General features: G+C 44.2%; 1 protein-coding gene across 1 annotated transcript in view; it reads left to right on the forward strand.

Moving 5' to 3' along the window:
- Positions 1 to 23,192, forward strand: part of PRKCH (protein kinase C eta) — a 327,473-nt gene that overhangs the window by 184,589 nt on the left and 119,692 nt on the right. The window contains exons 5-6 of the mRNA XM_082242620.1: positions 9,474 to 9,562; positions 13,664 to 13,793. Coding sequence (XP_082098746.1) covers positions 9,474 to 9,562; positions 13,664 to 13,793 — 219 coding nt within the window. The remainder of the gene's footprint in view (positions 1 to 9,473; positions 9,563 to 13,663; positions 13,794 to 23,192) is intronic.

Below are 23,192 nucleotides of genomic sequence, written 5' to 3' on the forward strand. Positions count from 1 at the left end.
GTCCGTGAGACCCGCTGATCAGCTCCCGATGTGTAAAATCACCACCACCTGTGCGCACTCGCACCCGATACCCGGAAGTGCAGGATCACGTATATTTTTATTTTTTATTTTATTTTATTTAATTTCAAAACGTAAATTTGTTCAAATACAAAAGATAATAGTTTTAACAACAACCAGTTTCCATTCCCTGTCCCCATTCCCCCCCCAACCCATCTGCCCACCCCTCCCCCATGCCGAAAACTCCTACCTCCCTCTCCCTCCTTTCTTTGTGTACTAAGTTTGGACCCTTAGAACAGGATTTCTCAACCTTTTTCCAGTCAATGCACCCTTTAAAATTATGGACAATCTCGAGGAACCCCATTCTAAAATGTAAAAAAACTATTTAAATTATTTTACATAATACATCAACATCCACACAAATAGGACAACCAACCTTAGAAGCCATTCATTCTTCCAAATCCAATACACTGGTACAAACTAGTATCCCAATGTTTCTTTATCTCCATCACTCAGCTAATGTGACCCCAGCACTGACAGAGAGGGGCAGGGGAGGGTCATTGGTTGTTAGGACACCAGCGCCTAGAAGGTTGTAATGGTGCACAATGAAAACCTGGGGCTTTGTGTAACTAAAAGGCAGCCTTCATCCATCTGCTGGCTTTTATACCATTTTGGGGCAATTTTTAGCTTGTATACCATTTTGGGGCAATTTTAGGCATTTTGCCAAGGCACCCCTGAAGAAACCTTTAGGACACCTCAGTGTGTTCAGCAAGGGCTTTCCACCATGGGCTCTTTTCCACTGAGCGGTTCGGTACGGTATGCTATTTTTGCCGTTTCCATTGTGAATGGTACCCTAATTCCGAACCGTACCGTACCACTTTTTTGGGACCCTTTCATTGGGGTACCAAGCACATTAGTACCGTACCGACAGGGTGGAGCTACACTCTTCAGAACTTTGGTTGACAGAGAATTGTCTATCACAGCTTTCCTGCTACACCACGCCTATCCTGAAAGGGTACTATTGGCAGTGGAAACGCAAGGTGTACCGTTCCGAACCGTACCGTGCTGAACCGTACCGTACCGCATTAGATAGCCATAGTGTGAAATTAGAAGTCACTCATTCACAAATTTGCTTTCTCTGTGAAGCTGAATTGAAAGGTGATTTTTGATTGGTTAATATGGAGAACTGCACACCCAGCATCATTTGCTTTATCATTAAACCATCCATAAAGGAGCCTGTTCCTGAAGGCAAGCTAGACAACACATCCTGAGGCATAGAAACACTTTTCTCATTGAACCTTTTCAAGTTGTTCAATACAGTATTAGAAACCATATCAATTCAACAAGGGGGAAACTTTCAATGTGTGCATCATGAAAACGCATGCATTCAACTGAAGTCATTGTAAAGCTGCCGCTACTATTTATAAAGCAGATTTTGCAGACTGATCTGTCGTCCCAACAGGAAACCACACTGGTGGGTATATATGAGAACATAAAAGAACTTTCTTGCAGTTTCCTTGCTTTCTCTATACAGTTAAAAAGAACCAATTTATTTTTAACTAAAACACCTTTGAAAATCAACTTCATGTGAATAATGTGTTTAATGCTTTATAAAAAAAAAAACTTATTTCTGTTTAATGTTATTATTAATTATAAATGTGTAGCGGGGAGCAAAGCAGTAGGTTAATTGTACCTTTTGCCCCGATCTGTTTTTATTTCATTGGCCCCCACCAGCTTTCTGGGATCATGCAATACAGTTTGGGCATTTCCTGATTACAGGCACATGGAATGTGTAATGTGTATATGTAGTTACATAGTTAGTCCATCATCTAGTTCATCACACACTCACACACTCACTCTCACTCCTATACCTACAGTTGATGCAGAGGAAGGCACAAAAAAAAAAACATGGTCCAATTTTCTCCAGCGGGGAAAAAATTCCTTCCTGATCTTCCCAAGAAGCAATCGAATATTCCCTGGATCATCTTTACTTATATTTCACTCTGAATACTTCATTATGACTTACTTATGATTATTTGAATACCTTCAAGTGACCCTGTCATTATAGGGAAGATCTTAACCACTTGCCGACCGCCGCACGACTATATACTGCAGCAGTCAGCCCCCTACAGGCAAAGTGACGTAGGGGTACGTCGCTCGCCCACGAGCCTGTAGGGGGGCGCGCTCCCGCCCTCGCTCGTCCCCTGCCTAGCCCACGTGTGTGACCGACGACTCCGATGTTCGCCGGCCACTCGCGATCTCCCTCAGGAGAAGGAGAAAGACAGACGGCTGATGTAAACACAGCCGTCTGTCATTCTCCCTGAAGTAATGACAGAGGCTATGCGATCCTGCTATGTAGGATCGTATGTCTCTGTGATTACTTCACTAGCCACACCCCCTAACAGAATCACGCCCCTAGGGACACACTTAACCCCTTGATCACCAATAAAGTTGACCCCCTTTTCTGCCAGTGTCATTTTTACAGTAACAGTGCATATTTATAGCACTGATTACTGTAGTAATGTCACTGGTACCCCCAAAAGTGTCTAAAATATCAGTCAGTGGTCCGATCTGTCTGCTGCAATGTTGCAGTCCCGCAAAAAGAATCGTAGATCGCCACCATTACTAGTTAAAAAAAAAAACAATAAAAATGACATAAATCTTTCCCATAGTTAGTAAACGCAATAACTTTTGTGCAAGCCAATGAAAATACGCTTATTGCGATTTTTTTTTTTTTACCAAAAATATGTAGCAGAAAATAAATTGGCCTAAAATGTTAAAAAATTTTGATTTTTACATTTTTTTGGGGAATTTCATATAAAAAAATGTGAAAAATATTGTTATTTTTTCAAAATTGTCGCTCTTTTTTTATAGCGCAAAAAATAAAAATCGCACAGGTGATCAAATACCACCAAAAGAAAGCTCTGTTTGTGGGAAAAAGGACGTCAATTTCATTTGGGTACAGCGTTGCACGTCCACGCAATTGTCCGTTAAAGTCACGCAGTGCCGAATTGCAAAATAGGGCCTGGTCTTTGAGCAGCCAAATCCTCCGGGGCTTAAGTGGTTAAAGCAGCCTTACCTATAAAATAAGTCGATACTTTTCCTGCTGCCCTTTTTTGCCAATCTTGGAGTCTAAAGGGAATTAATACTTTGGTATTGATCTCTTGGGTCCCCTGCAGTTCTTAAAGGTTTCTACTGCTGACCTGTTTGTCATCTCTAGTGATAAACCTGGGTTTGGAATAAACGTGGTTCGGTCCAAAGGCAGATTTTGTTTCCTGGCCAGTGAGTTGTAAGCAAAGGATTCCCAGCCCCACAGCTGGGTTTACACAAAAAAGGTTGGGATGCTTGCGACATCACTGACCTAATAAGGCCATGTTGGATTAAAGATGTCCCCAGCATCTCTGCCCTGCGTGTACATGCAGCCAGGGAGTGGGGAATCCCCCATCAACAGTTTATTGGCCCTGCACTGACAAATTATATCCAGGCTTGGTCGAAAAAGGGTTTAGTCCAAACCAGTAGCCAAACCCAAGCTCATCCATAGTCCCTGTTATATGCTGTCATGGTTGGAAGTTTAGATGGAGAAACCAGTGAGAGTGGAAAGGCCCCTAGGAGGTCAACTCTCCCAGAAGTGCAGATTCACTTTGGACTTCTGCACAAGATTTCTCAGGAGTTAGGTGGCATTCCAGGCAGAAGGAAAGTAGGTATTCTTTCACTGATTTATTTTACAGGTATGGTTGGGTTTATAATTGTTACTATATAGTTGCTTAGATTGAAACCTTTACTGAGAGAGGCTAGTACTACTTACCACATTCTGAAGACGTCTATAGGTTTCTTAGTCACTGAAGAGGGGGGGGGGGGGCACCTTTTACAGATACTGTCACTTTGCCCTAATAAGGGTCTCTTTAACTGCCTCCTTTCTGCTGCTTTCTACTTGTTCACCTTTTTACCCTCTGGAGTGTAGAGAAGGAGCCCCATGTAAGTTCCAAGTTGCTCTGGTTGGAGCTTATACAGGGCTAAGGGCTCTCCACCTGCCCCAACATAGCAACCATGGGGCCTGGAGATTGGCCACTAAAGCACCCAATTGGAAGAAGGGTAAGGAGTCTGTATGGGGTATTTCTTTTTACCCCTATAAAGGAAGGCTAGCATGTGCAATTGGGAGGAGGACAAAAGAGTAAGTAAACCTCAACAATGAGTTTCCATTTGATCTGTTAAATATACCATTAAAACATTTTATTATATCTGTTTGATGTGCAAAAAAAAAAAAAAAAAAGGTAATGTTACAGGGGGTTGGCAGTCTTGGGTCACATTTAGAGAGTAGTTGTATAGCCTTTCCCATACTTACCAACCTTATGGTCCCAGATCCCAGGACACTAATGCCCCGTTTCCACTGAGCTTTCTGGTACTGTTCGGTTCGGTATGGTACGCTATTTATGCTGTTTCCATTATGAATGGTACCCTAATTCCGAACCGTACCGTACCACTTTTTTGGTACCCTTTCGTTGGGGTACCAAGAACATTAGTACTGTACCAACTGGGTGGAGCTACACTCTGCAGAACTTTGATTGGTTGACAGAGAATTCTCTATCACAGCTTTCCTGCTACACCACGCCTATCATGAAAGGGTACTATTGGCAGTGGAAACGCAATGTGTACCGCACCGAACCGTACCGTACTGAACCAAACCGTACCGTACCACTCAGTGGAAACGAGGCATTAAAGTGGAACTTTAGTCAGAAAATTAAGTCCTGCTAGATCACTTCAGGCTGGCCCCTTTTGAAACAGGAGCAGGAGCAATGCTCCTTGGCAATTTACAGCACACACTAATTTTGGTAGCATAATTATTAATGAGTAATGTATGTTCCTTGCTAAAGAACATTATTTTTCATTAAGTGGTTATGGGTAACGTTATGCTTTAACTACGCCCATAGTCTGCATTTTATCAGCCCACTTTCCAGGTGGTGTGCTCAAATTATGCCCACTTTCTTGGTTGGTCCCACCCAGGCCCCACTTGAAGCCCTGATCCCTGCAATTACGCCATTATGAGTTACTGGGCATCTGCAATAAACTAGGTTGATGCCTTGATCTTGGAGTAGTGCTGCAACGACGCGTCAACGTAATCGATTACGTCGACTACGTTGACGTGCGTGAAAGGCGTCGACGCGTCACACGCCCCCTGCTCGTGCCGGCTGTTCTCCTCCTCCCCCTCCTGTACAAGACATGAAAAGACCGGGAAAGACACGAAACACCAAAAAGACTGAGACATGAAGATAATCACTCAGCTATGTCGGACAGAAAAGGAAAAACAGTGTGTAGCAATAAACTTTATTGGCATGACATTAATGCAGACTCACATGGCGGTGGATGTTTTTCCTCATGTGATTCTGCATTAATGTCATGCCAATGAAGTTTATTGCTACACTCAGCGCCACCTGTTTTTCCTTTTCTGTTCGCCAGTGGGACCCTGCTTCTGCCTGTCAGAGCTGCCCTTTGTGATAGCACAGCAACATCGCAAACTCTAGAAGTCCTGGCCACCCATGTAGACTGCCCTCTTCCATCAAATTGGGGACCCATCCCTCGGCACAAGCGCCCAACACATTCTTTTTGTTCTTTGACTCAGCTATGTCGGTGTCAGTGTTTGCTGCAACCCCTGCTGTGAGAAGGCAGGGACAGGCTGGAGGATAGCTGCAGCACCTCTCTGTACTGGCCAAGATTGATGGCAAGGGTCCTCAGAGGGCAATAAAACTGAGAAAAGCTGCTTCAGGGGGATTAGTTTGTTTGGTTACTTTTTCATTGTTTCTTAAAAGGGACAATAAATGATATTCCCTATTCTCCCCAAAAAAATGAATCCACACGCATCCACCACTTAACCACTTGGCACTTTCACCCCCTTCCTGCCCAGGCCAATTTTCAGCGCTGCCACACATTGAACGACAATTGCACATTCAACATACACATTTTTATCATTTTTCTTTTAGACCGACAGAGCTTTCTTTTGGAGGTATTTAGTCACCGCCTGTGCTTTTTAATTTTTTGCTAAACAAAAAAAGACCAAAAAGTTTGAAAAAAGGTTTTTCTTAGTTTCTGTTATAACATTTTGTAAATAAGGAATTCATTTTTCTCCTTCACTGATGGGCTGCACTGTTGGGGCTGCACTGATCATCAGGTAGATGTCCCCTGTGTGGATTGTTGCTTACCAGCTCTCCTCACATGCGGTCAGCGTGAGGAGAGGACTTATCTTTAGCGCAGAAATTTTTCCTTTTTTACATTTTATTTTTGACACTTAATTTTTGTATGCTGTAAAAACTTCAACCACATTGAAGTATTTTTTGGAAAAAATTTAACAAAAGTTGAAATATTATGTTAGAAGTTGTATGTATCATTTTTTGTAAAGTTATTCAAAGGATTAATTAGCTAATCAAAAAAAGAACACTCAATTAAGCAAAAAAACTAAAATAAAAATAATCGTTAGATTAGTCGACTAATCAGAAAAATAATCGCTAGATTAGTCGACAGACAAAATAATCGTTAGTTGCAGCCCCATCTTGGACACCGCTGTGGTGGGAAAGAGGGTCAAGATGTGGGACTGCCTTGGCAAATCCAGAGCAGTTGGTATCTATGGCCTTACCATGAACATTCTGCTGCTTTAAACAGAAGGGGGGAAAAAAGGAAATTTTTGGAGCACAGCAATTTGCAATTTGCTTTCCTAACGTTTCCTAGCCTAGTCATCTGACCTTTCAAAGTAATGTAGCCCTCCCTTCCATCCAATGATGAAGGGTAATGCAGAGAGCACTCAGTGGGACACTGCAGCATTTTATGAATTTCCAGGTTTGTTGTGTCCGCACTCTGCTAAAAAAAAAAATAGGCACCCAAGAGATGGGTACCATACTGTAGCTCTCAACATTTTAAAGCAGATCTGTCAAAACATGTTAACTCCAGGAAAAAAAAAACCAAAGTGATCATGTGCTTTGCATCTGTAGAGCAAAGCAACAGAAAAAAAAAACATACGCAGTACTTATCTACAATACATGCACATTTTCCCATGTACAATCCCTTTAAAGATCCTTCAAGTACAAAAAAAAATACCCATTGATCTGTCAAAAATGTGTTTAGCTCCTAATTTCCTGTTTGGGCTGAAAATAGTGTATTTTCTAGTTTGAAGTTGCTATAAATTGTGTTAGCCTGGCCCAGTTGGGCTATACTCAGGGCCGCTGATAGGGGGGGACCACCAGCCCTCTTGTAGGGGGCCCTAGCACACAGGGGGGCCACACAGAGAGGGGGATTAGTGATGGACAACAAATACAGAAATCTTCCTCCAGCACCTGAATCTGATCTGTCCCTCTCCCTGCTATCAGCTTTTATCTGCTGAGAAAGAGTCGTCCCTCACTAATCCCCTCCCTTGTGTGCCCCCCCCCCCCCTCCCAGCACTTATCTCTGCTCAGGAGTTTATTTGTAAATTGTAACTTTTGTTTCTCTCTCTCTCATCTTTAATATTTTCTTGGGGGGGCCCTGCCAGGTAGTCTGTACGGGGCCCTGCAATTTCTAACAGCAGCCCTGGCTACACTACTGAATCCTCATATTTTACTGCAGCATAGGGATCAACAGCCTTGTGGTCCAATATAAGAAATAGGAGATATACAGTGGGTACGGAAAGTATTCAGACCCCCTTAAATTTTTCACTCTTTGTTATATTGCAGCCATTTGCTAAAATCATTTAAGTTCATTCTTCTTCCTCATGAATGTACACATAGCACCCCATACTGACAGAAAAACACAGAATTGTTGACATTGTTGCAGATTTATTAAAAAAGAAAAACTGAAATATCACATGGTCCTAAGTATTCAGACCCTTTGCTGTGACACTCATATATTTAACTCAGGTGCTTTCCATTTCTTCTGATCATCCTTGAGATGGTTCTACACCTTCATTTGAGTCCAGCTGTGTTTGATTATACTGATTGGACTTGATTAGGAAAGCCACACACCTGTCTATATACGACCTTCCAGATCACAATGCATGTCAGAGCAAATGAGAATCATGAGGTCAAAGGAACTGCCTGAAGAGCTCAGAGACAGAATTGTGGCAAGGCACAGATCTGACCAAGGTTACAAAAAGATTTCTGTTGCACTTAAGGTTCCTAAGAGCACAGTGGCCTCCATAATCCTCAAATGGAAGACGTTTGGGATGACCAGAACCCTTCCTAGAGCTGGCCGTCCGGCCAAACTGAGCTATCGGGGGAGAAGAGCCTTGGTGAGAGAGGTAAAGAAGAACCCAAAGATCACTGTGGCTGAGCTCCAGAGATGCAGTCAGGAGATGGGAGAAAGTTGTAGAAAGTCAACCATCACTGCAGCCCTCCACCAGTCAGGGCTTTATGGCAGAGTGGCCCGACGGAAGCCTCTCCTCAGTGTAAGACACATGAAAGCTCGCATGGAGTTTGCTAAAAAACACCTATAGGACTCCAAGATGGTGAGAAATAAGATTCTCTGGTCTGATGAGACCAAAATAGAACTTTTTGGCCTTAATTCTAAACGGTATGTGTGGAGAAAACCAGGCACTGCTCATCACCTGTCCAATACAGTCCCAACAGTGAAGCATGGTGGTGGCAGCATCATGCTGTGGGGGTGTTTTTCAGCTGCAGGGACAGGAAGACTGGTTGCAATCGAGGGAAAGATGAATGCGGCCAAGTACAGGGATATCCTGGACAAAAACCTTCTCCAGAGTGCTCTGGACCTCAGACTGGGCCGAAGGTTTACCTTCCAACAAGACAATGACCCTAAGCACACAGCTAAAATAACGAAGGAGTGGCTTCACAACAACTCCGTGACTGTTCTTGAATGGCCCAGCCAGAGCCCTGACTTAAACCCAATTGAGCATCTCTGGAGAGACCTAAAAATGGCTGTCCACCAACGTTTACCATCCAACCTGACAGAACTGGAGAGGATCTGCAAGGAGGAATGGCAGAGGATCCCCAAATCCAGGTGTGAAAGACTTGTTGCATCTTTCCCAAAAAGACTCCTGGCTGTATTAGATCAAAAGGGGGCTTCTACTAAATACTGAGCAAAGGGTCTGAATACTTAGGACCATGTGATATTTCAGTTTTTCTTTTTTAATAAATCTGCAACAATGTCAACAATTCTGTGTTTTTCTGTCAGTATGGGGTGCTATGTGTACATTCATGAGGAAGAAGAATGAACTTAAATGATTTTAGCAAATGGCTGCAATATAACAAAGAGTGAAAAATTTAAGGGGGTCTGAATACTTTCCGTACCCACTGTATATACCTATAGACCCCTTGAGGTAACCCAGGAAGTTTGTACACATGACATCTCTGAACTTCTGACAAATGGGATTCTTCTTTTTTTTTTTTTTAAGAAATGTGTTGATTTGTAATGTTTTTTACAGTGTATAACAGACCTTTAAAAAGTAGTGGTTAATGAGTAGAAATGTTTTAAATGCCTGTTTTTGTATTCTTTTCTAGTCTGTACGTGTGTGGTTCACAAGCGCTGCCACCAGCTGATAGTGACGGCCTGTACATGTATGAATAACACAGCTAAAGTGGAAAAAAAGGTGACGTACAACGCTTCTTTTTCTTTATTTTTTTACTTTTCGGCCTATTCTGGTTTCTACGTCTCATTCTCCACAACCACATCCTGTCTGTCAGTATCCGAATTATATTTTAAACTAAAATTCCCCCCCTGTACCTATAGTTAGATACTCTTCATAGTGCTTAGTAATTTAGCTCTTTCTTCTGCAGCTCATGTGCTCACTGAAGGGGCAAGGTAATTGCTTCACCTACCTGTTATTAGGATTGTATATAATTATGATTTTAGAATTAATATTATATATTTTTTTATGATTCATATATTTTTTTTTTTTTCGTTCTGCAGTTCCATTATATACTATTTGGCTAAAGAATGGTGTGCTAGGAGGAGAAATTATGTTGTATGACCAGTTTAAGGTCAGGTGACAGTGGTGTCATCCTATCCATGAGTGTTCTCTGCAGCATTATGCGGAGGACAAACTGCAGAACATCAGCAGATCCACTTTGCACCCTGGATTCGTAAAATATCAGCACATTGTGGAGTCTTACCAGCATTGTCCTGCAGTGCGCAGAGAGGGGGGGGGGGGCACTGTGAGTTTTTAGAAACAGGGCTTCTTTGTATTCTTGTGTGCTTAAAGCTGATGTTTAGGAAAAAAAAAAGAAATACACATCTTTAGTCACATCACTTACCTGCCCTGGGTAATGTCCCATATTGTGCAAGCAACTGGATCCTGGAGAAATCTTCACTGTAGGGATGCCCCGTCTTCTTCCTGTCTCTGAACTTCCAGCATTGCAATGGTCAACCACTTTGGGTCTTCAAACTGAACAGCAGTAAAGCTGGTCCAATGAGGACATGTCCTGCTCTTCCTTTCCCTCCATCTATCTGTGAATGGACCATCTGTGGTGTTCTGCCTGAAGACCCGCAGCTGTTACCATTGCAGTGCTAGAGGTTCAGAGACAGGAAGAGTACAGGGCATCCTTGCAGGGAAGATTTCTCCAGGATCCAGCTGCTAGCACAAGTTGAGACATACCTCATTACAGGTAAGTGATATGACTAAAACATATAGCAATTTTATTTTATTTTTTTAGCCAAACTTCTGCTTTAAAACCATTTGCCGACTGCCTGACTGAAATGTCTATCATTACTTTGACGTTAAAAAGTGGTGTTATGGCAGCAGCTAGCTAGCGGCCATAACACCCGGTATCTTTTTTTTTTTTTTTCAGTCAGGCATTCATATAAAAGTCGTCCCAGCAGCAGATCACTTTTATAGGCAGTGTGAGAGGTGCCCCCCTCTCCAGCTGCTTCCTGGTCATCTCCGAGCTTACCAGAGCCATCGGTAAGCCCAGAAGCGATCCAATCCCTCTTATGCCTGGGCAGGAAGCCGAGTGAGGGCAAGTTAGCCCCCACTCGGCTCTATGTCGTTGTAGGGCCGTAGCGACGTTGGACGTCTCTTCCACCTCTCAGGCTTAAAGAGATTTTTTTTATTTCTTCTTAAAGCAGAGTTTTACCCAAAAGGTCTTTTTGACCCCAGATCTCTCAATAGGGAGGACCTGTCATGCTTGTTTATATTAAAAGGGATGTTTTAAAAGTGATGAAAAAAAAAAATAACAAATTAAAGTGACAGCGTGAAAAGAAAAAGTAAAATAAATGAGGGAAAAAAAAAAGTAAAGCGCCCCATTCCTTTTGAGCTGATGCACAGAAGCGAATGCATATGTAAGTTGCGCCCGCATAAATAAACAGTGTTCATGCCACATATGTTAGGTATTGCTGCGATTGTTAGAGGGAGAGAAATAATTCTAGTGCAAGACCTCCTCTGTAACTAAAAACAGGTAAACTTTGGAGATTTTAAAGTAGCGTAGTTTTTCGCCATTCCACGAGCGTGTGCAATTAAAATTTTTAATTTTTTTTTTTAAATCATTAAAGTGTATTTATTTATTTTTTTTAAATTGCGTTTGAAAGACCCCTGCGCAAATACAGTGTGACATTAAATATTGCAGCAATTTCCATTTTATTCTCTAGGGTCTCTGCTAAAAAACACACATATATACAGTGGGTACGGAAAGTATTCAAACCCCCTTAAATTTTTCACTCTTTGTTATATTGCAGCCATTTGCTAAAATCATTTAAGTTCATTCTTCTTCCTCATGAATGTACACATAGCACCCCATACTGACAGAAAAACACAGAATTGTTGACATTGTTGCAGATTTATTAAAAAAGAAAAACTGAAATATCACATGGTCCTAAGTATTCAGACCCTTTGCTCAGTATTTAGTAGAAGCCCCCTTTTGATCTAATACAGCCAGGAGTCTTTTTGGGAAAGATGCATCAAGTCTTTCACACCTGGATTTGGGGATCCTCTGCCATTCCTCCTTGCAGATCCTCTCCAGTTCTGTCAGGTTGGATGGTAAGCGTTGGTGGACAGCCATTTTTAGGTCTCTCCAGAGATGCTCAATTGGGTTTAAGTCAGGGCTCTGGCTGGGCCATTCAAGAACAGTCACAGAGTTGTTGTGAAGCCACTCCTTCATTATTTTAGCTGTGTGCTTAGGGTCATTGTCTTGTTGGAAGGTAAACCTTCGGCCCAGTCTGAGGTCCAGAGCACTCTGGAGAAGGTTTTTGTCCAGGATATCCCTGTACTTGGCCGCATTCATCTTTCCCTCGATTGCAACCAGTCGTCCTGTCCCTGCAGCTGAAAAACACCCCCACAGCATGATGCTGCCACCACCATGCTTCACTGTTGGGACTGTATTGGACAGGTGATGAGCAGTGCCTGGTTTTCTCCACACATACCGCTTAGAATTAAGGCCAAAAAGTTCTATTTTGGTCTCATCAGACCAGAGAATCTTATTTCTCACCATCTTGGAGTCCTTCAGGTGTTTTTTAGCAAACTCCATGCGGGCTTTCATGTGTCTTACACTGAGGAGAGGCTTCCGTCAGGCCACTCTGCCATAAAGCCCCGACTGGTGGAGGGCTGCAGTGATGGTTGACTTTCTACAACTTTCTCCCATCTCCTGACTGCATCTCTGGAGCTCAGCCACAGTGATCTTTGGGTTCTTCTTTACCTCTCTCACCAAGGCTCTTCTCCCCCGATAGCTCAGTTTGGCCGGACGGCCAGCTCTAGGAAGGGTTCTGGTTGTCCCAAACGTCTTCCATTTGAGGATTATGGAGGCCACTGTGCTCTTAAGAACCTTAAGTGCAGCAGAAATCTTTTTGTAACCTTGGCCAGATCCGTGCCTTGCCACAATTCTGTCTCTGAGCTCTTCAGGCAGTTCCTTTGACCTCATGATTCTCATTTGCTCTGACATGCATTGTGATCTGGAAGGTCTTATATAGACAGGTGTGTGGCTTTCCTAATCAAGTCCAATCAGTATAATCAAACACAGCTGGACTCAAATGAAGGTGTAGAACCATCTCAAGGATGATCAGAAGAAATGGAAAGCACCTGAGTTAAATATATGAGTGTCACAGCAAAGGGTCTGAATACTTAGGACCATATGATATTTCAGTTTTTCTTTTTTAATAAAGCTGCAACAATGTCAACAATTCTGTGTTTTTCTGTCAGTATGGGGTGCTATGTGTACATTCATGAGGAAGAAGAATGAACTTAAATGATTTTAGCAAATGGCTGCAATAGAACAAAGAGTGAAAAATTTAAGGGGGTCTGAATACTTTCCGTACCCACTGTATATATATATATATATATATATATATATATATATATATTAATAATATATATTATATATAATATTTATATATATATATATATATATATTCTAGTTCTAAGTAGTTTTCTATATAGTTTTATATACCGTATATTTATTTATTTTTATATATATATATATTTATATTAATATATATATTATATATAATATTTATATTTATATATATATATATATATATATATATATATATATATATATATATATATATATGTATATTCTAGTTCTAAGTAGTTTTCTAGCATAAAAAACTGATTTCTACTTGTAAACAAATGTCAGAAAAAGGCTTGGTCTTAAAGTGGTTAGGGCCCAGTTTAAAGCAAATGACAGCTAAAGCCCTATCTGCATCTAGAGTTTTTCACCTTCATATTCCTTACGTCGTCTTTTTTTTTTTTTGTTATCATCAGATCTTTGAACAAAGATTTGGGATCAATTTACCACACAAGTTCCGCGATCACAATTACAAAGTTCCAACGTTCTGTGACCACTGTGGATCTCTCCTATGGGGGTTGATGAAGCAAGGACTACAGTGTAAAAGTAAGATACTACTCAACAGTTATTTGACAGATTGTTGTTTTTATGTACATTTATTGCAGAATCCTTTTAACTGAAGCATCTTAGGGACTAATGTATAGTAAGTATGCTAGCAACAACATTATATGCGTCCTGTAGCAATCAGTCCGCTTCCTATGGTCATGTCTGCAGCTGAAAATGAAACCTTAATTCTGTTATTCTTCCTGTACTGGTGTATTTTGGCGTAAGACGAGATATTGTCTATGGAGATTCCATATATTCTCCTAGTTTCCTGATAAGCAAAGATTTTGTCTGATAAACCCATCCTCTGGTTCTAACTCTGTAATTTAATTATCACACTCACATGCACTGTGAAACAGTTATCACGGTCCCGAATATCAAACCAGGAGTATCAAATCAGGAGTGACACTGTATGGATACCTGTACTTACTCATATAAGATCATATGCGCTACACATATCATGTCCAAGCCACTTTGTCAAGAGTGACACAGCTTCCAGTGAAATGGCCCCACTACAACACTTGTATAGCCATTTTTGTTGCTTTGGATAGGGTAAGAAATGGTAAGAATCCAGTCGTCTTTTTTTTTATATATATATATATATACTGACTGTGGCCCATTAACGAGATTTACCTCAACTTCCTGTATCAGAGACACAACAGGAAGTGAGTGCAAACTTCCCAAAGTGAGGGGAATCCCCCTCAGTGATAGTTGTGACCCTTTAGAAATATAGTGGCATCTGTACTTGAAACAATAGATTCTGATTGCCACGTCTTTAAGAAAAAAGATTTCAGACCAGGATTGCATAACAGAGACAGTCCAAATTACTCTGAGGTTCAGCCATGATTGCAGACACTGGTCATCAGTGTAATCATTGTCTGTTATGAAAGGCAGCTGAGTGGCTGATCCCAAAGCTGCTTATTTTTTATTTTTATTGATTTAACTTCCAGTATTTAACAAAGAAATACCGGCCCAAATGCTCTTTCAATCACAATGGAAAATTATACTTGCAGGATTGCCAGTTGTACTCAGAAATTGGATTTGGTTTTTAGAAAAGTTTTGACGTCAATTTATAGGATTTAGTAAGTATTCATTGTTCTGTATTCATGAAGCTTAAACCCAGGGACACAATGTCATTCTATAATATCACCCTTCTATTCACACTTTACATGCATGCCTTAACGCTGAACTCCAGAAACAAAAACCTTCCATAAATATATTCCTTAATAGCCACACAGGATATACATCCATTTTGTGTTTTACAAACCCAGATATTGCCATGTAAATTTAGCAGTGATATTGGCACTGTGCTGTACATAGCCTGTGCAGAGAGCAGAACTGTGGGAGGGGCCCAGCAGGCAGGAGGAGCACAAAAGAAGGGGGCGGATACAAGACTAGTCACCCTGCACAAGAAGAGTGAGCAGCAGAGATTGGTCTTTGTTACAGGAAGCTCCTGCACAGAGGCAAAGTTTCACATTCGAATACTGAATACAAATGAAGGTGTTTAGACAATATTTGCTTATCCTGGTGCGCAGCTTTAAGAACTATCCATTAATGTCCACCACCAGTCTACACTTTGTTGTATGTTTTGGATAGAATGCAGAAGGGTGGGAACTGTTTTTTGTTTTGTTTTTTTTTTGCTGCTTTTTGGTGTCCCCCATAGAGGAGATTTATTTTCTTTTCCTGTTTTGTGTCACCTTATAGGGGCAATGAACTAGAATACAGACAAAGGTACAAACAGTCCCCACTTTACTAGTTAAATTATTTTTATTGCTGCTGCAGTACTGGGCGGATTGATTCAGTCAAGTGGAATTTTATACTTTCAAATCGAGAACAGAGCCTACTCTTCCAGGAACTCTGTCAGAGAAGCTAAGCTTGAACTGGGCAAGTGGAATACAGCGGGGAAAATAATTATTTGATCCCCTGCACATGGGCATCCGCAGAACTTTTTTCAAGGGGGGGGCAACATTTTAAGCTCACCCATGCTCTGTCCTTTTTCAACAATGTCATTATACTTATTTTGAGCATTTATTTTTAAAGAGTAAACAGCAGCATTTATTTTTAAAGCATTTGTTAACCTAAAAAAAAAATGATCCTGTTCCCTTAAAGCATGTTACACAGTACTTTGCTGTATAATTTGGCCCCTTCTATCACCTTAAATACTTGGCTGATCCTGCCTGGCTATGTCCTCCCCTCTGTAAACCGATCATGGTATACCATGGTGGCTGAGCCCTGACACTGTGGTCAATTTACGTGCCTCCGTCATCCTGTGTGCCCCTGTGTCTGTGTTTTATAAAAATAAGCCATTCTTTACAAGTTTTCAGAACGCCACTCGCCGCTCACGTGACCTGCCGCCTCTCTCCTCCTCTCCCCTCCTCCCCTCCCGACTGACATCAGTGAGGAATCCTCGGCCCCGCCTGCTGCAGGCAGCTGTCAGACAGGGAGAGGAGAGAGCTGATGGGTCACGTGAGTGGCACTTGACCCTCTGAAAACTGGTAAAGAGCAGCTTCTTTTTTTAAAACACGGACACCGGGGCACACAGGATTAATAAACAGACCAGAGAGGATGGTATAAAGTGGCTTAAAGCGGAGTTCCAGCCTTTTCTGTGTTTATTAAAAGTCAGCAGCTACAAAAAGTGTAGCTGCTGACTTTTAATAAACACACACTCACCTGTCCCAGGGTCCAGCGATGCGGCCGCCCGAAGCCTCGATCCTCTCCCTCTGGTCTCGGCGGCGCGGCATCACTGGTGTGGGCACCCGGCTGTGACAGTTTGCGGCCGGGTACGCACTGCGCAAGCGCGAGTTGCGCTGCGTGTCTTGATTGGCCAGCAAACTTCTGGGACCTCTGACATGTCCCAGAAGATTGCAGGGAGGGAGGGGGAAAGGAGAACTTCTGCTAAGGGAGCGCTGCGGCGCTCCGAGCGGAAGTGGCAGCGGGTACTTGTCAAAACTAGGTACCCGCCCCCCCCCCCCCCCCAAAAAAAATGACATGCCAAATGTGGCATGTCAGGTGGTTAGGACTACCTAAAGTGGAAGTTCCATTTTTGGGTGGAACTCCGCCTTAACAATCATTTGAAAGGGAACTTGAGATTCCAGGGGGGGGGGGGGGGCATTTTCCCCCCTTGCCCCTACCTGCGGACGCCCATGCCCCTGCAGATTTTTGAAGTTTGCCCACTTACAAAGAAATGGAGAGTCTATCATTTTTATCATAGGTGTATTTTAAATGATGGAGACCGAATATCAACCAAAAATCCTGAAAAAAGCACCTGATACAAATGTTATAAGTTGCAGTTCAGTGGGTAAAATAAGTATGTGATTCCCTACCAACCAACAATAATTCTGGCACCAACAGACTGGCTACAGTATGTGCTCATGTGGTACACAGATTATTCCTGTCAATTTAAGAAGGTGCTCCTAACGACAACTTATTATGTGCATAAAAGACACCTGTCCATAGAATCTTTCTTCCATTCAAACTTCACCATCATAGGCAAGACCAAAGAGCAGTCCAAGGACATCAGGTACAAGATTGTAGACCTGCACAAGGCTGGAATGGGCTACAAAACCATCAGCAAGAATCTTGGTGGGAAGGAGACAACTGTTGGAGAGATTATTCACAAATGAAAGAAATACAAAATAACCATTAGTCGCCCTCGGTACGGAGCTCCATGCAGGATTTCACCTCATGGGGTAAGGATGATCATGACAAAAGTGAGGGATCAGCCCAAAACTACACAGGAGGAGCTTGTGAATAATCTCAAGGCAGTTCGGACCACAGACAGCAAAACAAACCTTGGTAACACAATACACCACCATGGATTGAAATCCTGCAGCGCCTACAAGATCCCCCTTCTCAAGAAGAGGCGGGACGGAGCTGAAACTTTGAGTTGCCAAGAGACAGCCAAGAAACTTTAAGGGTTTAGAGAAGATCTGTAGAGAAGAGTGGACCTAAATCCCTCCTCTGATGCGGTAAACCTGGTAATCAACTGCAAGTAATGTCTTACCTCTGTGCTTGCCAACAAGGGTTTCTCCACCAAGTACTAAGCCATGTTCTGCTTGGGGATCAAATAATTATTTCTCTTCTGTTCATTGACAGACACAGTTCCATTTTCGTAACCATAAGGTTATGCTGCCCTCTACAGGAGTAGGACTAGGCAGATGACATAAAAGCTTGGCTACACCACGTGGGCCCTCCTCAGCAGGCATAATCCCTCACTCTGCTTTGAGATATTCAGTTTTTGTTTGCCTAGTTCAGGGGTAGGACCTGCCGGGCCCTAGGTCCTGGCATTTTTGTCTATTATTTGCTGTTTGTTTTTGGATTTCTTCCTGTTTTTTTCCTGTGGAGATCTTCTAGCAACTGCCGGGCTGAGCGAGGGGCTGGACTATTGAAGTTCTAGATGTCCCCCCAGCCTGGCAAGCAAACATGCACAGACCATAGCTTCGCGCTCGGTCGGCTGCGACATAGCCCTACTGGATAGGGGCTAGCCCGCGAGTTAAACATCTCACAAGGTCGCATATGACCGGGTCTCGGCCTGAGTCGCAGCTTTCCTTCAGGCCGAGAGCTCCCACACTTCGGTGGCAAAGAGGTTCCTGTCTTGGGAGTGTTATCTGCATGCTTTGCTTGATCGGTAAGTAAGGGCTCCCTCCTCTCCTTCCCTGGATGCGGTGTGGGGCGCGGATACTCCCTGGGGTGGTCGGTCCCCCCGGGGTTCTCTTCCCCCCTTCCCCCTCCCTGGGTGGCATTGAGCTTGCTTGCCTGCCCGTGCTCATAGGGGGGGGTGCCCATGCTGTGGGTGCCCCGGGCCTTGGTACCTGCGGGAATGCTGTCCCCCTGTTGCCAGTGGGCTTACTATGGGGTGGGTCCCCATGGGACAGCTGGTGGGCCTGGGGAGCCGGTGACCCAGTATCCACGGATCTGAGGACCTTGGATGGGGCAACTCCAGTTGCGGCGGCTGTAGCCGCCATTGTACTTCGGGACATCTGTCTCCCCTCTGCTCCCGGGGCTGGTCGCGGGTTCCCCGCAGATCATGCTCCCACGGCCAGAACTTAGGGTGGTCCATTTGCGGCCTCCTCTACAGGCCTCCTTGGAAGCCTGTGGGTGGCCCCCCCCTTTTGCGGGCCTCAGTACGCGCACCCAGTGGGGGCTTGAGACGCTGACCCCCTTTAAGGGGTAAGGATGGCTTTGGGCGTTGGCTTAGCAAATGCGCCCCCACCCTCTCCTGTTTCATCAGTTACTGCATATGTTTTGGTCGTTGTGGATGGGACTACAGATTCCACATTTCCATGACCTGTCAGACAGTGAGGATGATTCTCCATGGCTGCTGCGCTGCACAAAAAGGGGCTGGTAGATGCACTGATTATGTTGGAGGATACAACTGCGGACATATCTGTTCTGTTTGTCACTCACATGCAGTTCCGTGCAGTTATGGTGTTCTCTTATGTAGCTTGTTTTGACAAATGTATCTATAGGTGCTGGGTGCATCTAATACGACCCTTGTTGGTCCCAAGATGCTTTGCTGTCCAGTATCCCTTTGAGGAGTCGTTTCTGAAGAAGTGGATGGTCCCACCTGCGGTGGGTTTCCCTATTTCCGGGTTGACCAAGGCAACCATGTTTCTGATGGTAGAATCCCCGGCTTTTAGGAATCCCACTGACAGGTGGGCAGGATCTCTAAGGCTCGTTACAGGTTTACTAAGGCTGGTGCCTTATTGCAGCCTGTTTTTGGCCTCCGCTCTGGTGTCTCAGACACTGACGGTGTGGGCAACGCTTTTGCTTCTGGCCATTGGGGGTGGCCAGTTGGCCCCAGCCTTTGGCGAACTGGCGGATCGGTTGGTCAAGAGTGTGCAGTTTGCTGCAATACATCTTTTGGATGCAGTTTCCTTGAGTCTCTAAGCTATCTGTCTCAGGCAGTGGTGCTTAGGCGTATTTTATGGCTGAAGTGTTGGTCTGCGGATCAAACCTCCAAGAAGGCCCTGACTGAATTGCCTGTTCAGGGCTACCCTGGATGACATCATTAGGAGTCTGGGTAAAAGTACCTTCTTTCCATGGTCTGGGAAGGGAAAGGTGCCTCAACGGTGGCGTGAAACTTCCTTTTCAGCCCTCAGGGACTTCAGAAAAAGGTTCCAAGCCCCTCAAAGCCTCTTTGGGAGGTGTCTAGTGGTCTTGGTTCGTTCGTTGGTCCTGGGGCCATGGACCTCCCGGGTCAGCAACCAGTAGGTCCACAAGGTGATTGTATCCGGTTTCAAGATGGAATTCCTTTCCTTCTCTCCACTGTGCACCTGCCCCCGGATCAGCTGCAAGCTCTGTTGTGGGCAGGGCAGGCCTTGTTGTCCCAGGGCGTGATCATCTTGGTTCCAGTGTCAGAACATTTTCGGGGGTTTTGTTCATACCCTGTCATGGTTCCCGGGAAGGAGAGCAAGATCGTCCAATTCTGGACCTCTGGCCCTGAACTGTTTTATGTGGGTGCAATAATTCAGGATAGAATCCTTTAGGATGGTGGTGGCATTTTGTGCATCATGGGGGTTCCCTGGCTTCTTTATATGTCAAAGATGCCTACCTGCACATTCCAATTTTAACCCGGCATCAGTGTTTCCTCCGATTCACTGAATGAAAGGATTCGCTGAATGAAAGGAGCACTATCAGTTTGTGGCATTACCCTTCGGTCTAGCCTCTGCTCCTCGGTTATTCGCGAAAGTGTTGGCCCAGATCTTAGCGTTTCTGCATCAGCGGGGCATTGCTGTGCTGGGGTACATGGATGACCTCCTCTTGCAAGCAGAGTCTCCATTGGCTCTGACAGCCGATGTGGAAATTACTCTCTAGACTTTGCGGGAGATCGGGTGCCTTCTTAATTTTTGGAAGTTTGCTACCAGCAGAGTGGATTATCTGGGGCTGTCTCTAGATTCAGCTCTAGCCGGAGTGTATTTTCCTCTGGCAAAATTGCAGAAGTTGCATTTTTTGATGTAATTGTTGCTAGCCCACACATGGTCGTCCTTCGGGCGTGCATGAAAGTGTTGGGCCTGATGGTGTCCACCTTCGAGGCAGTTCCTTTGACACAATTCTACATGAGACTCCTTCAAAAGTAGAGTCTGGTCAACTGGGACAAGTGTCCCAATTCGCTGGACAAGGTGATTTTTCTGAGGGCGACAAAGTGTTCTCTGGTCTGGTGGCTGTACTCCCCGACCTTGCTACAGGATAAGTCTTTTCTCCCCTTGTACTGGACAGTGGTCATGACACATTCCAGCCTGTCCGGGTGGGGAGGGGTCCTGGGGCTGGCCTAAACCCAGGGCTGTTGGACGCTGGAAAAGTCCAGATTGCCCATCAATGTTTTGGAACTTCGAGCGATCAGACTTTGCCTGGATCATTGGACGGAGCAGTCCTGGGGGCTCCCGGTGCGGATTCAGTCAGACAGTGCCATGACAGTGGCTTATGTTGATCACCAGCGCGGCGTGAAGAGTGTGTTAGCGGCCCTGGAGGTGTCTGGCATTCTCGCCCTATCCGATGTGCACATTTCCGGCCCGGAAAATTGGCAGGCGGATTACCTCAGTCATCAGGCGTTTCACCTGGGGGAATGGTCCCTTCATCTGGAAGTGTTCATCGGATTTGTCTGCGGTGGGGCACCCCTGAGGTGGATCGGTTTGTGTCTCGGCTCAACAGAAAAATGCAGAGGTTCATGGTTAGATCGCCAGATTCTTTGGCAGCTGCCACGGACGCTCTGGCTCCGGTACCATCTGATTTACGCCTTTCCTTCGCTCCAGCTTCTTCCGCGACTTCTACGCAGGATCGTGGCCGAAGGGATTCGGGTCATTCTGGTGGCTCAGGACTGGCCTCGCTGGTCTTGGTACGCCGACCTGGTGCGACTAGTCACCGACTTCCCCTGGAGGCTTCGTCTCAGGGACAATCTATTTTCTGAAGGGCTTATCTTCCATCCTGTTTTAAGGTCGCTGGCTTTGATGGCCTGGCTGTTGAGAGTCAGGTGCTGAAAGGACAGGGGCTTGTCTGGTTCGGTGACTCCAACCATATTAAAGGTGAGGAAATCTACATCTTGTTTTCTGGTGTGAGGTTCGAAGAGTCCATCCTCATTCCTTTTCGGTGGCTCAGGTTCTGGTCTTTCTTCAACGGGCTGTTTGATCAGAAACTGGCTTGAGCACCGTGAAAGGCCAAGTGTCTGCTTTGGCTTTTTTTTTTTTTTATTTAAAGACCTTTGGCTTCACATTCATTGGTGTGTATATACCTTCAAGGGGTTTGTCATTTAACTCGGCCTGTACGTTCTACTCTGTCACAGTAGGATTTAAACCTGGTTCTGTCGGTTCTTCAAAAACCTCCATTTGAAGACATACGGCAAATCCCTTTACTTACGCTGTCACGAAGGTGGGTTTTTTTTTTTTGTGGCTTTCACCTCTACTCGAAGGGGTGTCGCAGTCTGCGGCTTTGTCTTGTCATTCCTCCTACTTGATGGTTCACAGGGATAAGGTGGTCCGGTGACCACGGCTGTCGTTCCTCCCGAAGGTTGTCTCCGATTTCCATTTGAATGAGAACTTTGTGTTGCCATCCTTGTGTCCCAGGCCGGCTCATCCCAGGGAGTTTGACTTGCAAACTGGATGTTGTTCGAGCTATTTGGGTCTATTTGGCAGCCATTGAGTCCTTGCGGAGGTCAGACTCGTTCTTTGTGCTTACGGACGGGCCGAACAAGGGGCTTCCTCTGCTACCATTTCCAGATGGTTCAGACAGACAGTGACCCAGGCTTATTCGCTTCAGGGTCGGGTTCCCCCCTTTCCGTGTGACGGTACATTCTTTTGGGGCACTTAGTGCTTCTTGGGCCTTCCGTCATCAGACGTCAGTGACGTAGGTGTGCACAGCGGCCATTGGTCGTCGGTGCGTACTTTTTCACAGGTTTTACAAAGTGGATGTTTTGGCATCTGCGGTTGCCTTCTTTGGCTGCTTGTTACAGAACTGAGTATCTCTAAGCAGAGAGGGGGATTATGCCAGCTGAGGACGCCCCACCGGGCATAGCCAAGCTTTTGTGTTGTCTGCCTAGTCCTACTCCTGTAGAGGGCAGCATAACCCTATGGTAAACAATATGGAGCTGTGTCTGTCAATTAACTCAGAGAAATAGATTTTACGGTGAGTACAAAAATCCTATTTTTATTCACTGAACTGAAACTCAATTGATAACATTTGTATCAAGATTTTTTTGGGGGATTTTTGGTTTATATTCTGTCTCTATCATTTAAAATACACCCATGATAAAAAAATTATAGACCCTTAATTTCTTTGTAAGTGGGCAAACGTACAAAATCTGCAGGGGATCAAATAATTATTTTCCCCACTGTATGTAAAAGTTTGTGAACTCCTTGACAATTTTCTAGTTTGGACAGCAGAAAATCTGTATTGTTTTTTGGCCATCTG

The sequence above is a fragment of the Pelophylax lessonae genome (genome assembly GCF_965119305.1).
Source record: "Pelophylax lessonae genome assembly, chromosome: 13".
Taxonomy (NCBI): domain Eukaryota; kingdom Metazoa; phylum Chordata; class Amphibia; order Anura; family Ranidae; genus Pelophylax; species Pelophylax lessonae.